This window comes from Epinephelus moara, chromosome 5, assembly GCF_006386435.1.
Source record: "Epinephelus moara isolate mb chromosome 5, YSFRI_EMoa_1.0, whole genome shotgun sequence".
Taxonomy (NCBI): domain Eukaryota; kingdom Metazoa; phylum Chordata; class Actinopteri; order Perciformes; family Serranidae; genus Epinephelus; species Epinephelus moara.
The window spans coordinates 42,112,903-42,126,644 of record NC_065510.1 but is presented as its reverse complement, the minus strand read 5'-3'; the positions used below and the strand labels follow the sequence as shown (position 1 = coordinate 42,126,644).

At 39.9% G+C, this 13,742-nt stretch overlaps 1 protein-coding gene across 4 annotated transcripts in view; it reads left to right on the top strand.

Moving 5' to 3' along the window:
• The window catches only part of rptor (regulatory associated protein of MTOR, complex 1), a 277,608-nt gene that overhangs the window by 28,113 nt on the left and 235,753 nt on the right, over positions 1–13,742 (top strand). For all 4 annotated transcript variants that reach the window (XM_050043590.1, XM_050043589.1, XM_050043588.1 and 1 more), the window contains exons 3-4: positions 4,154–4,256; positions 11,562–11,644. In XM_050043590.1, coding sequence (XP_049899547.1) covers positions 4,154–4,256; positions 11,562–11,644 — 186 coding nt within the window. The remainder of the gene's footprint in view (positions 1–4,153; positions 4,257–11,561; positions 11,645–13,742) is intronic.

Below are 13,742 nucleotides of genomic sequence, written 5' to 3'. Positions count from 1 at the left end.
GTGTTTGTGAGTATGCAGGTCCCTCTGTAGTCTTGTTCTGCTGAGTTCCACTAGCACACTGACCTTTCACAATGTTGGAGGGAAAGCAGAGGGCACCTTAATTACCCTTACAACAACAGCCCTCCTAACCATGCTCAGCCATGGGAAGTCACGTTACCCACTGTACACACACAGCGTGTGCTCTATAGGCCTACATTACACACAGAGACAATATCTACCTGTAAAAGGTCACTTGGCACTCTTGCATTGATATATGGCAGTGTTGTACGTGGACAAACTGTGTGTATAGTTGTTGTCATTTCTCAGTCCCAGTAGGGGATGTATCAGATAGAATTTTTAGTCGTGTTAGCAGCTTTGGCTTTGGGATGGCAGTGTTAGTCATTCAGTCAGTTGGTCGACCATTTTGGTCCAAACATTGATGGTCTCCAGAGGATGACTGCTCCCAACTTTGGTGATCCCCTGACTTTACCTCTATTGCCATCAACAGGTCAAAGGTATTGCTGCAGGGAGAAGTTTGCCTAAGCCCTTTCTTGGCTAGCTTTAGGCAAAAAAAATCTGGACAAAAATAAGGTGCCTCCCCTGATGCCTTTATAGTAGGTTTACTGCGTCTTTTCCTGGCAGTGGTGTTCAAGGGAAGATCACTGTTTGTCCCAAACACGTTTTCTTTTATCCCCAGAATGACAGGACTTGTTATTCTCAAGCCCTGCTTTTTAGGCTGCACAAAATTAATGTGACACAACAGAGAAACATCGGCCACTGCAGTTGCTGATTGTCATCCTATTTGCTGATAGGTCAGTGGCAGTCAGCAAGACCAGTATTGGCCAGTACTGATGTGTGGCTGATAAAGTCCCTAGAACATCCCTAGGCAAAAGGCATTCGGGCAGTTGGCTAGGCTAAAAACAAGCCCGACCCAGTCTGTTGCAGGCCACATTTTGGCTGTTGTTGTGGCTCAAAAACTGACAGCAATAGAAACATTTGGTCTCATTTTGACCAGCAACAGCAGCAGATAAATTACACACTTGATATGTTATGATCCCCTAAAGATAGGCACAATACTAGGGGTGTAAATCACCAGTTTCATCATGATATGATATTATATCGATTCTTTGGACAACGATACGATATTACAAAGTCTGCCACGATACGATTTCAATTCGATGCGAATCAAGGGTCTGTGATCGATATTAGGCGATATTAATTGCTCATTTAACACAGTCAGTTACAGAAGACGCTGCCACCCCTTGCTTTTTTACTTTTGGCCATAAAACACATAAACAACACATAAATAATGAGTACAGTAAAGTTCACTTTAAACTGACTCCACTGACACAAATGAAAAAGCAAATGGGATAAGTTAACCTTCAGGGCTTTCTGACAGAGAGACCTTTCTGGAAGAAATCTTTTCATTTTAACTCAAACCATCATCTTTTTCATAAAACATCAGGAATATCTGGCTTTAAGCCCTGAAGGAAAACTTCTCCAAACAGCCATAAACACAGATTGACAAGATCATTCCGCAAGGCTAGCGGACATTTTTCCTCTGTCCGCTAGCTGCTGACATTTTCCTCTTCTCATAGCTTAACAAATTTGTCTGTTGTCCTGTATTTTCTCCAAAATCCAAAATATTTCCACACTGCGGATTTATTCCCGATTAAATAACTTTATCCTCATCGTCTTTCTCTCAGCTACTTGCCATCTGCCTGCCGCTGTTTGACAGTGACACAGACTTTCAAAATAAAAGCCTATGCTAAAGATGACAATATGGATTGATGTTTTCAATTTGCAACGACGTGATTGGATCATTGATCATTAAATCGATGTATTGATCCAGATTGATAGATCGTTACACCCCTACACAATACTAGGTGAATAAATCCCCATTTTGGTGGTAATCTTTTGAAATTATCCATGTCCTTAATGGGGCTCATAAAAATGTATATTAAATGTTGTGCTGTGTTCTTAATTCTGTATATTATTATTATTATTATCATAATTTCAAAAGTTTACAGAGAAACTATGCGCATGCTGTAGTGGAGTGTAACATTCTACAACAACTCCAAAGCATTTTCAAGTGTGTTTCGACCATGCAGACACAACACTACATGGTCATTTCTTTGTTAGCTGTTAAATATGCTTAAATATCCTTTTTAAAAAAATAAAAATAAAAATAATTCCAGATTCTTTGATCTGGCCAGATTTAAGCCAAACTGTAATCAAGGAGCTGCAAGAAAGAACTGGGCCCTTTGGGGAACCCTGCATGTGGCTGATCTGCGGCTAGTTGAAACCTAGAGGACATGCAGAGCCTTGGGAAGTTCAAGGGCCATCTGTCCCAGAGTAAACGCTATAAGGCTTTGATTAACAAAGTGAGACGATGATGAAACAGTGACTGGTCAGCTCGGGTCAAGCAGTGCAATCAACAAACAGTTGTCCTGCTGAGTTGATGGACAGTATCAGTGGCAGAGATGACAAAAGTTATGAAACAGTAATCCAGTGATCCTTCTTTTACATGTGGAACCTATGAACTAAACCAAAGAATACTTAGGAACTACACTGTAAGCATTAGAGAAACACATTTCTTATTTGTTAACACAGAATTAAAGCCACAGCTAGTAACTTTTATAAACAATACGTTTTGGCATAAATGCTGAAATTGTCACTATATCCTGACAAAGTAATGTGAGACAGAAAAAAACATGTTCCTCTGCCTCCTTATAGTGTTCCTGATGGCATTTCCACGAATCCACCGTGACTAAATGAAACCAACCAGTCAGAGCCAAGGAGTCTCTAACGTAGCTGTCAGTCATGCCAATCACTGCTCTTCAACTGTAGGCAAAACTTAAGTGGCAGATTGGTGCTGCAGCAATAATTGTGGCTCACCCCAAAGCTGGGAAGTTGGCCACGGGGCTCAGTGGCCAGCTTACCAGCTTCGGGGTGTTTCCACCTCCTGTCTAAAGTTGGACCCGGCGGCTGAGCAGAACTCTATTAGGGTCTTGAAGGTCTGTGGCTTACTTCCAAGCTTTGTAGCACTTCCATCTTTTGTCCAAACCCAGTGTTATCACAAAGGTGTGCTCTCAAGTAAGAGATTTGGCAACGATGGATTTGTGAAGCGGTACTCGATACTCAGTAGGGCCGATGGAATCCAGTTGGTACCCTCAAAAGTGTTGAGTTAGGAACCTAACCCCACCAGTACCAAATTCCATTGACCGGAAATGGTAGCAATATCAAATCAAATGTGAATGGCACTCAACCCTAGTCTTGCTTTTCCGTGTGCTGTCAGTGTCCTTTATTTGCGCCGTGACATTATCAGTTAAAAATTAGTTTGTTTGTTTTTTCACACATGTGGTGTGAGAGTGTGTGAAAAGTGATTCTCCCACTCAGTGCTTGAGATTTGGCACCCCTGGGCAACATATTTTCTGTACCATTTTGGTTACATGCACCAGGGTCATGTAGAACTGAGAATTACATGTACATTTCACATTTACCTGCACTACCGTGCATATGAATGTAGTAATTCGAGTCCCAGTGTATGTGTCAGGACTTGCCACATGACCCCTGGATCAATGGTTGTTCTATTTCAGATGGCCTGCTTCTCTCTCTCTCTCTCTCTCTCTCTCTCTCTCTCTCTCTCTCTCTCTCTCTCTCTCTCTCTCTCTCCACTCACTTCCTGTCCCAGTGGTCTTCTGTGTCGTGGGTCATCACTCTGTGTGGTTTCAGCCTGTAATGGCTCTACTGTGGCATTTATGTGAAGATGGCCCTTTGGTGTGGTCTTCACCTTTTAGCATTAAATTCATACAATCACACAGATTCATGCTTGCGACCTGACAGTGACAAGCCTCTGAGACTGCAGGTTAGATTCTTTGATAAAGTGACACTAGCCTCAGAGACATAGTGGAATCCCAGCACCAGACTGAGAAAATATGGAAGGGAAGAGAATAACTCCTTTCTCAATAACTACTGTCAGCGGCCAGCAGCAGCAGCAGAACGTGGTTTACTGGACGGACCTGAATACAAGCATGTGTGCTCAGTTTAGTTTCTCGGACGAATAAAGATTTAATGTGGTTTTGAATTATTAAGAATGAGTCCGGTAGTCTGTTTTGATTGAAGCATTGATGAGGGATGTGAGGATAATGATGTGGTCTGTCTTCTCCTTCAGATGAAGACTGTGAGTGTAGCGCTGGTGTTGTGTCTCAACGTGGGAGTGGACCCTCCTGATGTGGTCAAGACCTCCCCCTGCGCCCGACTGGAATGCTGGATAGGTGAGTTCACACAGATGCACAGCAACATTAATGCAAAACAAACAAGCACTCAAATGCTACACAAAGTGTGGGATATAATAAATTTGGTTCTTCTTAAAAGTGATTTGTAAAGTAAAGTTTCCAAATATATTGGCTTTTCTAGTTTTACTCCATCTATACATTTTTTTGCGCCATGGCTTGAAACATAGCAATGTTGCCTGTTTGCTTGGTTGGTCTATTTGGTTTGTCCATGACTTATCTCAATAAAAATTGAATAGATTACCATGGTAAATTGTGTAGACATTCATGGTTCCCAGCAGATGAAGCCTTCAGACTCTGGTGATCCCCCAACTTTTCCTCTGGTGCAAACACTAAGTTTTGCTTTATGTCTCAAACTCTCTGATGGATTATCATGAACTTTGGTACTGACATTCATGTCCACCACAGGCTTTATTGTTGAAAGTTTGGTAATCTATAATCAGGTCAACCCCTTAAACTGTCCAATACATCAGCCTCAGCTGTGCTTTGAGTGAATTTTCACTCTACATGCACAATTTATACATCAACATGTAAGGAAATTTGTGCTGGTTGCTGACACGTTACTATGGAATCAAACACACGTACACATTTGGCTAACCTGGCCTACAAATAAAGGGAGAGCTAATTTTTTTCTGAGATGAGAAATTGCTGGAAAATGGCTTAGGGTAGCAGTTTTCTAACCTGTGACCACAATAACATTTTTGACTCCACAAACAGAACAACACATCAGTGGTTTGCCAGAATCTTCCCTCTCTGGTCCATATACAAGTTTGATGATTAGACTCATGGTTTGGGCGTAAAATAGAAGGAGTCTCATGTCTATAAAATGAACTCTCTGGTCATAGTTGCTGTCTACCCTTCCTCCCTCTTCTAATATACTACTTATTAGCCTTTACTACTAATACTACTGTTGCTACCTTTGGGATTATGAATGTTGAATACATATTGTAACGTATTCTAATATTATACATACATAGCGCTCAGTACTTGTAGTACATCTAGTATGCAGCATGAATTTATACAATTTAACCCCCTTCCCGCTTTTCCAATTATTCCTACAACTTCACCTTCTTACACGTTTAAGTGAGCATTGCAGTGTTGTGTCAGCTTTCAACAACCTTTCTAATATGCAGCATTATGAGTATCATTCAACTTTTCAGTGACATTCATACTAATTAGACCCCTTTCAATTTTTACAACTATTCCTATCACTTAACCTTATTCTTACACATAAAAGTCAGCATTACAGTGCATCAGTTATTCAGCATGCAGCATTCACACAGGCACATTTTATTCAGAAATTGCATTCTCTAGGTAGCCTATGCATTACTTTAAGCTTTAATAAAATTTTAACAGGTGAGTCATATACAAATATCCCCCCTGTACAGTTTTCATGAACCGGGAAATAAGCTACTCTATAGAGACCAAAACTCTTTTTTGTACCAGGCTGTAAACCTGTTTCTTTCTGCTATAAAGTCTGACATTTTAACATGGGGGTCTATGGAGATTGACAGGCTTTTGGAGCCAGCCTCAAGTGACGGTTCAAAGAACAGCAGTTTTTGGCACTTTGCGTTGGCTTTATTTTTCAGCCCCAGAGGTTGCCACTTAGTGTAAATTAGCAAATATTATCATGCTAACATGCTAACTAAGATGATTAACATGATAAACCCTATACCTGCTAAATATTAGCATGTTAGCATTGCTGTCGGAGCAAGTTGTTGACATTAGCATTTAGCTGAAAGCACTGCTAGCCTCCCAGATCTGCTAGCGTAGCTGCAAACTCTTAAGCCCCGTTTCCACCAAACATTTTCGGTATGGTACCTTTGGAACCTAAAGTACCCTTCAGACATGGTACCTAGACCCTAGTGTTTCCACTGCAAACTGTACCTTTAAATATGGGTGGGGTTATTGTCACTCATTACTCCGTCCAGCACTAATTGTATTTCCTCATTATTGGTGACACAGAAGAAAAGTCTGCGCCCTTTTATTGTCCGCAATTTGTGCATTTAGTCCTTCTAAGGCAAGCACAGGGGTTTAGTATTGTCGTAGCTCAACGCTATGCTACCCTTATTTATTCTCCGAATGTGGATTAGAATATATGCAATTCACTTAACCTGGCTGAAATTAATACATATAAACCCTTGAAGATCCACTCATTACTAAAAGTGACTCTGGCTTCTGCAAGAAGCAGCAAAGCATCCTTTCATTGTATATTTACAGTTTACTAATCAAACTCTCCATGATATGAACAGTGGCTACTGCCTCATAACCAACCACAACTCAGCCCTGCGCAGAGTGACTGTCTGCCACTGACCAATGAACGGACTGCAGTGTTCACAGCTCCACCTTTTAGCACCAAATCTGTGTGCTAGGTACCCCAACAGAGGGGTGACCAAAAATGGTAATGGTTAGGAACGGTTCCATTGGTATCATCCACAACTTTTCACAGCGGAAACAGAAAAAAGCATACTGCACTGAACCGTACCGTACTGCTCAGTGGAAATGGGGCTTAAGTCTTAGGCTCAGAAGAGTTTTTATTACCTTGAAACGCAGTCACTATGCCAAGCTGCAGCCTCAGGAGCTGAAAAATGAAGCCAACACGGAAGTGCCAAAAACTGCAGTTCTTCAAATAGCCACTTAAGGCAGGCTCCAGAAGTTAGTTCATCCCCATAGACCCCCATGTGAAAATGCCCAACTTTACAGCAGAAACAAACATGTTTACAGCCTGGTACAAAAAATGTTTTTGGTCTCTATAGTTAATACCAACATTAATGACAACTGTACAAGGGGGGAATTTTTCTATAACTCATCCGTTTACATTTTATTAAGGCTTTGAGTTATGCATAATTAAGGACAGAAAGCTTTGAGTGACAGGCTGTTAGTATAGTATCCTCAACTTCTCAGTCAGATCCACCCCTTGCTCCTCCAGAGCTCCAGCCTCTCACACAAACATGGTCATTACTGGCTCCAAAAATCCAAGATGGTGACAACCGAAGTGCCAAACTCGAGTCCACAAACCAATGACTGACATCATGGTACTACGTTGATTATTTATAGTGTGTTGACTAATTAAAAAGCCTGTAAATAAAGAGTGTAACAATGATAAAAAAAAAAGCAAAAGTTTGAAGGCTGATAAGAGGTGATATGTCACGAAAGACTAGTGTCAACGTAATGTTGCTAGTAAAAGTTTATCTTTTACTTTGAAGCATTTAGGGACACTTTCTTTTATTCCCAAAGGAGCTCAATTCTTAAGGCCTTTGTCAACTAAGGATGAAGCAGTCTGCCCCCACCTCAACCACACAACATGACATAGAGCAAAAAAAAAAGCATCTCCATTGAATGAGAACCTCAAAACCATTCTTTAGCTCCCCTGAGACTGTTGACTGTTAGGAGTGAGGAAAGCACATTAAAGAGGGAACACAGTTCTTAAAGTTTTTTAAACTCTCTCAGCGATTGCTGAGGACGCTGCTACTGTGCAGAACTGTCACTTGGTTTTTGAGATGGCGTTTGGGAATTCAAGGGGTGGAGGCAGGGGTGATGTCCTTAAATGCACCATGGTGTTTAATTTATGTCACATGCGACAGCTATATGCTAATAGAAGGGCTTACATCTGCTTTTCAGTGGCTGTAGTGAGTGTGAAAACTTCCTTTTATACACTGGCCCCTTTTCAACCTCATCATAACAGGATATTGTGATCTGGCGTACAGTGTTTTCACTAGATCAGGGGTGTCAAACATACAGCCCTTGGGCCAGAACCGGCCTGCCAAAGGCTCCAATGTAGCCCACTAGATGACTTTGCACACCTAATATTGATGCACTTGTGAAGGCTAAGAGGTGCCAGGTTTCAGGAGCAAGTTGAACAGAGAGTAACCTGCTTCATGTAAAAGGGTGCTTCAGAATTTTTTCAACCTAGGCCACAATAGAGCTCTCTGACAGAGCAATGAAGACTGATCGTAGCCATATTTAACCCTTTAAAAATGGACGGCTATGGGGGATCATTGTTTGCTTGCCTGTTTAAATCGATTTAAAATAAGAACCATAATGGCTACAGTAGTCATTCCTTTTGCAGTAGAAAGGTGAGGCTTCTGTCCTTCCTGCCATTATGCCATGGCCTAACATTGTTTTACTTGCATGCTGTGTAAATGTGATATTTTATTTTAATTATGCCGGCATTTCCCTGTGCTGCCAGTGGGAGATCATTGTTTGTGTAATCCTGTGTATATATATATGTATTGATATAAAATAAAAACAATATTGGCTAGAACATTCTTTTTGCAGCAGAAACCTAAGGCTTCTGTCTTCTGTGTCATGATATTGTAAGATGGCAATGATGCCATTGTGTATCATCATACATGAGGTAAAAAACTGTGAAAACATGCAGTGGCCTCATAGGAATAAGTAATGAATCTGTCACAATGCCTTTAAACTGTGTTCATAAAAATGGGCATATCTCAAAAACTAAATTACACAGTTCAAATAACTTATGGAATATTAAAGAGTATTTTGTTTATGTTTCTACATTTAAAATCTTTTGGACGAATATGTTTTGTGTTTTTATTTTGTAAAATGTGATGGAAAAACATGTCAGATTTTTTTCTTAATGACACAATTTCAATACTTTAATCAGTCATCAGTATGGTTCATTGACTTACATAAGCTTTTAAGTTAGTTGTGCAGTTTTTAGGGATATGAAGCATGACGTCAAAACCCCCCCAACTAATTTCTAAGACACTAACAAAACGTTTGATTTGTAAATTGTTTGTAAGGCAGGTGTCAACCCTTATCAATAGCTTCCACTCAACTTTGGTGCAGTGATGCCAGTATTACCACACAGGAGTGGAAATGTCTGAAAAAATGCACATGTAATGACAGTGAGTAGCAGACTGACTGAATGTACAAAATTTGAGAAATATTGTGGAAATTGCACTTATTGTTCTTAAGACAGCTCAGGCTGCTCAACATCTCTTTTGTAAATGGACGAACATCTCCAGAATGTACTTCTTTACACGAAAAGAAATGGAAGATTTTTGTATCTGGTGTGCAGTTGATGTCATTACTCTAGTAGGCTACCAAAAATTTGTGCCTTCAATATCAATACTTTATGTAATAAAAAATCTATACTGTCTCTCTATATGTCTGAGTATCGATACAATATTGACATGCAAAATATTGTGGTATTGTGCTGTATCAATTTTTCTCCATCTCTAGTTGTAAGGTAGGTTATGCTCTTATGCAATGGTTTTACTGGTTTGGCCCTCTTGAGATCAAATTGTGCTGTTTGTGGCCAATGATTTAAAATGAGTTTGACACCCCTGCCCCAGATCGACTGTTTTTGAGGCGTGGTTAGAATGGGTATGTATGGTACATGGTACAATTTTTAATTATAGAACAGCTAATAACTAAGATAAGCAGTAAGAACTATATTAATGACTGCTTTGTTTTTTTGTCAATGCATGGTTCTTGAAAGAGTGCTATGCTGCAGCTGAAGCGAATAATGCGCTGCTATGAAAGATAAACAACTATGAAGAGATTTACAATCTGTAAAATACTAACACCTACTGTAGGGTTGCAGCGATATACTGGTCTCATGGTATAATGTGATATAAATGTTGACATTTATACTGTGTACATTTGCTTATCTACGATATTGAAAAAAAAAATGCAACTGGACGGAATTTATGTATTTTCGAAGGGAGACTTTTTACACACATTTCAATAACAAAATGGTTTCAAATTTCAATTATAGTAATAAAACATTTGTTCAACCCAAAATAACCCTTCTGTTTTCATTCCTTTAATGGTCATTCTGACTGATGATGTTAATTCTGTAATACTGTGAAACTGCAATATTTTCTGAGACAGTTATCTAACAGTGTAAATCTCACACCATTGCCATCCTACTAACACCACAACACTCAGAAACACGATACCTGAGCCTTACATAATTAAGGGACATTATTCAACCTTAATTGTCAACTGTATTTCTTAATATCCATATATTTATTTATAAAAAGAAGTGAAAGAATGAAATTAATAATTCATCGTAGGTCAGGGGTGTGATCATGGATGTATTAAAAGACCTGGATACAGCATTGGAGGCGGATCCCCGTTCATTCCTATAAAAGTTGCTCAGTGTCTCATGAAGCCAAAAAAGCACTGTCTTCGCAGTATGACATCACCCAGATGATTGGCACTGCTTCCACATCATTGGGCCCATAGAACAAGTTCACTAGAAACTTCCAGAGGCTAAGCCCTATACTTCAGGTTCAGCGATCTGCTAACTTGAATGGGGAAAAAATGACTTAATCTTGCGGCTCTTCTAGACTTTATAATTATTATCAGATTGAATGGATCAAAGCCTGATTGTGAAATGAGTAATTTCGGGGAGATTGAGGTGCCCAAAATGTATCCACTGATAAACAATTGCCTCTTTCCCATTGTAAGTCTATGGGAAAAAGTATTTTTGGCCCCAGTGGCATCACGTTACACACTTGGGAGCTGTAATTTCACTATTTAGCCACTATGAAAATTGGCTTTAAAGCTCGGCACACTTCCTGGGGGCCTGGTTGCAACCTTTCTACCGTGAGTTGCTACTTGGCGAAGACTACTGTGTTGTATGTTCATATGTAGGTTGATAAAAATGTATTAACAGATTGGAGATGAATACTCACCGAAAAGTAATTATTTAGTATTTGAAGTTAAAATAGCGAGTGAGATATAAATTTCCTGAATAGTGAAATGAAATAACCAGAACTTAATAAGCATCTTCTTGTTCTTTTTATTGTGATAATGCATTTTAAGCAGGCCTCATTCATCATAAGGGCAGTGGTTGAATTTTCAGCATAAAGCATATCAGTATCTCCCGCAAACTTGCCAATAATTCTTCTCTGCCTGCTGAGCGCAATTTGATCCGTCCTCAATCTATATTCTGCTATTCTTCATGCCATATTGATTCACTCTCATCAATATTTGAACCTGAGGAGCTGCTGCTATTTTTCCAGAGACTGCTTTGATTTAACAAGAGAAATTCCTTTGATGCTGAAATCATAAACTATGACTTACCTCTGTTATCATGGCATGGAAGTGTCTTCTGCCTGAATGTAAAATAATGTTGGCCTGCATGTTTGGATTACATCATTTTAAGATTGACAGCAGTGTAAATCAATAAAAATATAGTTACGATTGGTTTGTCAGCTCCAGATTGAACGTGTGTGGTTTTGCTTTACAATGACAGTTGCGTGCATGTGTGTGATCATGGTGTGTTTACAATCTGTGTTTTCTTGCCAGATCCTCTGTCAATGAGTCCACAGAAAGCCCTGGAGACCATTGGGGCCAATCTGCAGAAGCAATATGAAAACTGGCAACCCAGGGTAAGTGGGTTCACTTAAACCAGCTTCCCTCCTTTTGTTGCATGTTCTGATGATGATACACATGATGATCACATAAACTCAGTCACACCTTACATACAGTGGGTATTTATGGGAACACTCACAAAATGTCAGCTCCTTTTACAACGTTGGGGAAAACAAAGCATTCACTACCATGTGTGCAGCTCTCCAAACACTAAATTGACTATATTTTTTGACATTGGTCCAGTGTTGAGTGAGCATTTAATTATGTCATATGTACATAAAAACATTGAGTACACATTTTTACATTTGTTTTTCCATTTCATTACGCGATAAAAATATATTGTGGTGAGCTTAGCATTCGCGTCAATAGAGCAGGGCGAAGAGCTGAAATCTGAAACAGGAAGTGCTATTTATTTCAACTCAGCACATCTTTATATCAGACATTCAAACACCCACACAGGCGGGATGTCACTAACTGTGTGTACGACTTAACTCATGGTGCAAAATATCTTTTACCACAACATTAAGTGTAACCCATTAGAGCCATTGTGAAAGACAAACATTAATCACTGTGTAATGGGTAACTTGAGTGATTTAGAACACATTTAAACACAGTTTTCACATTGTCTCATGGCATGCTGGGAAACTCTACCCATTTAGCCCCAACATGCCAACATGCCAAATCCGATCTGATTCCGTTTAACATTTGATGTAGTTTTTATTTTCATGCGACAGCAAGAACGCTATATAAAACATGACACCTTGTTAATGTTACAATGTGAGTTTTAAAGCTACACTTTCTCAGCATTTCAGGGAGTGGGAAAGGACTTATTTCCCCCTCCCTGACCATGACCCCCATCTATGACTAGACACCGACTGTATGTTTCAAAGGCTTCCAATAAAACACTTAGAAATAAATAAAAAAGAATTGTAGGCACTCCTAGACTTGACCTTGGTCGTATCATATTATTACTGATCGGTTTTTGGCATCCATTAAGTCATTCTCATGTGTTTTCAAAGATGTTTCAGAAATTGTTTTATAGCTATTGGCAGACTATCCTGCGTATCCAGAGTGTCTTTATGGTTTTTGCCAACTCTGTGAACGTTAGTCACCCCTCCCAGTGCTATATCAGAAAGGGCTTTTAACACACTGGCGTCTATTGATTCTAACCATGTTTTCTTTGGGTATCACTTTAAAGACATCAGTCTGTACTCTGTTCAAGTGCAACAAGCATAATTCCTGTACAGATCAGTCCTACATAATACTGGCAGAACTTGGCAGACAAAACATTTTGATGTATGTGAGAATGAAAAGACAATCATTGAGGCTGTCATGGTAACTCTGTGGCTCCTAATTCAGTGTGTTTACATTTAGTGATCATTTGAATGTGTAAAAGGGTGAATGGATTTAAATCTCATCGTGTCAGCTCTTAATAGACTTCCTGTGTGCAGTGTGCCAACAAAACAACCACATGGCCTTGACCGTGATTCATAGTTTTTTTTTTTTTTAACAGATGCATCATGTGTTCTTGTAAATTCAGCTGTTCAGTTTGTGTGTGTACATGCATTTGTATCATTGCCAGCAGTGGCAGTCATCCTTGGCTTGTAGCTGTAAGCCAGCTCAGAGTTTTCCCAGAGGCTCCTCGGCCTGTTGTCCTCCTCAAGCAGTTCCTTGGGCCTCTCAGCATCGGAGCCTCAGTGCTGGAGCAGATGGCAAGGGCAGAGCCCCCTCCCTCTAAAAACACTCATCAGAACACTCCTTCATCAGACCCTGATGAACCGAGATAACTGAAGGTCTAGGAGAAACAGGGATGGAGAGTAGATGATGAGAGATGGACAGCAGAGCTCTGATCAGACCCGACCTGACATGAACCGTCACAGTTTCCAAGCATGACCCGAGCCCAACCCGAGGCAGCAGTTTTGGGCCAGAGCCTGGATAAAATCCCGGATATTTACTGTAAAAGAAATATATATTATATTTTTTTAATATTAAAACATTTATAACAAAGACACATGTTTCCTCGCACCACTTTTTCTTCTTCTCTTCCTCATTTCAAAAGTCTGTCGCCTGATGCAATACAGGTTCGGCAGTCGGCAGAGTGGGCTTTTCACCTCG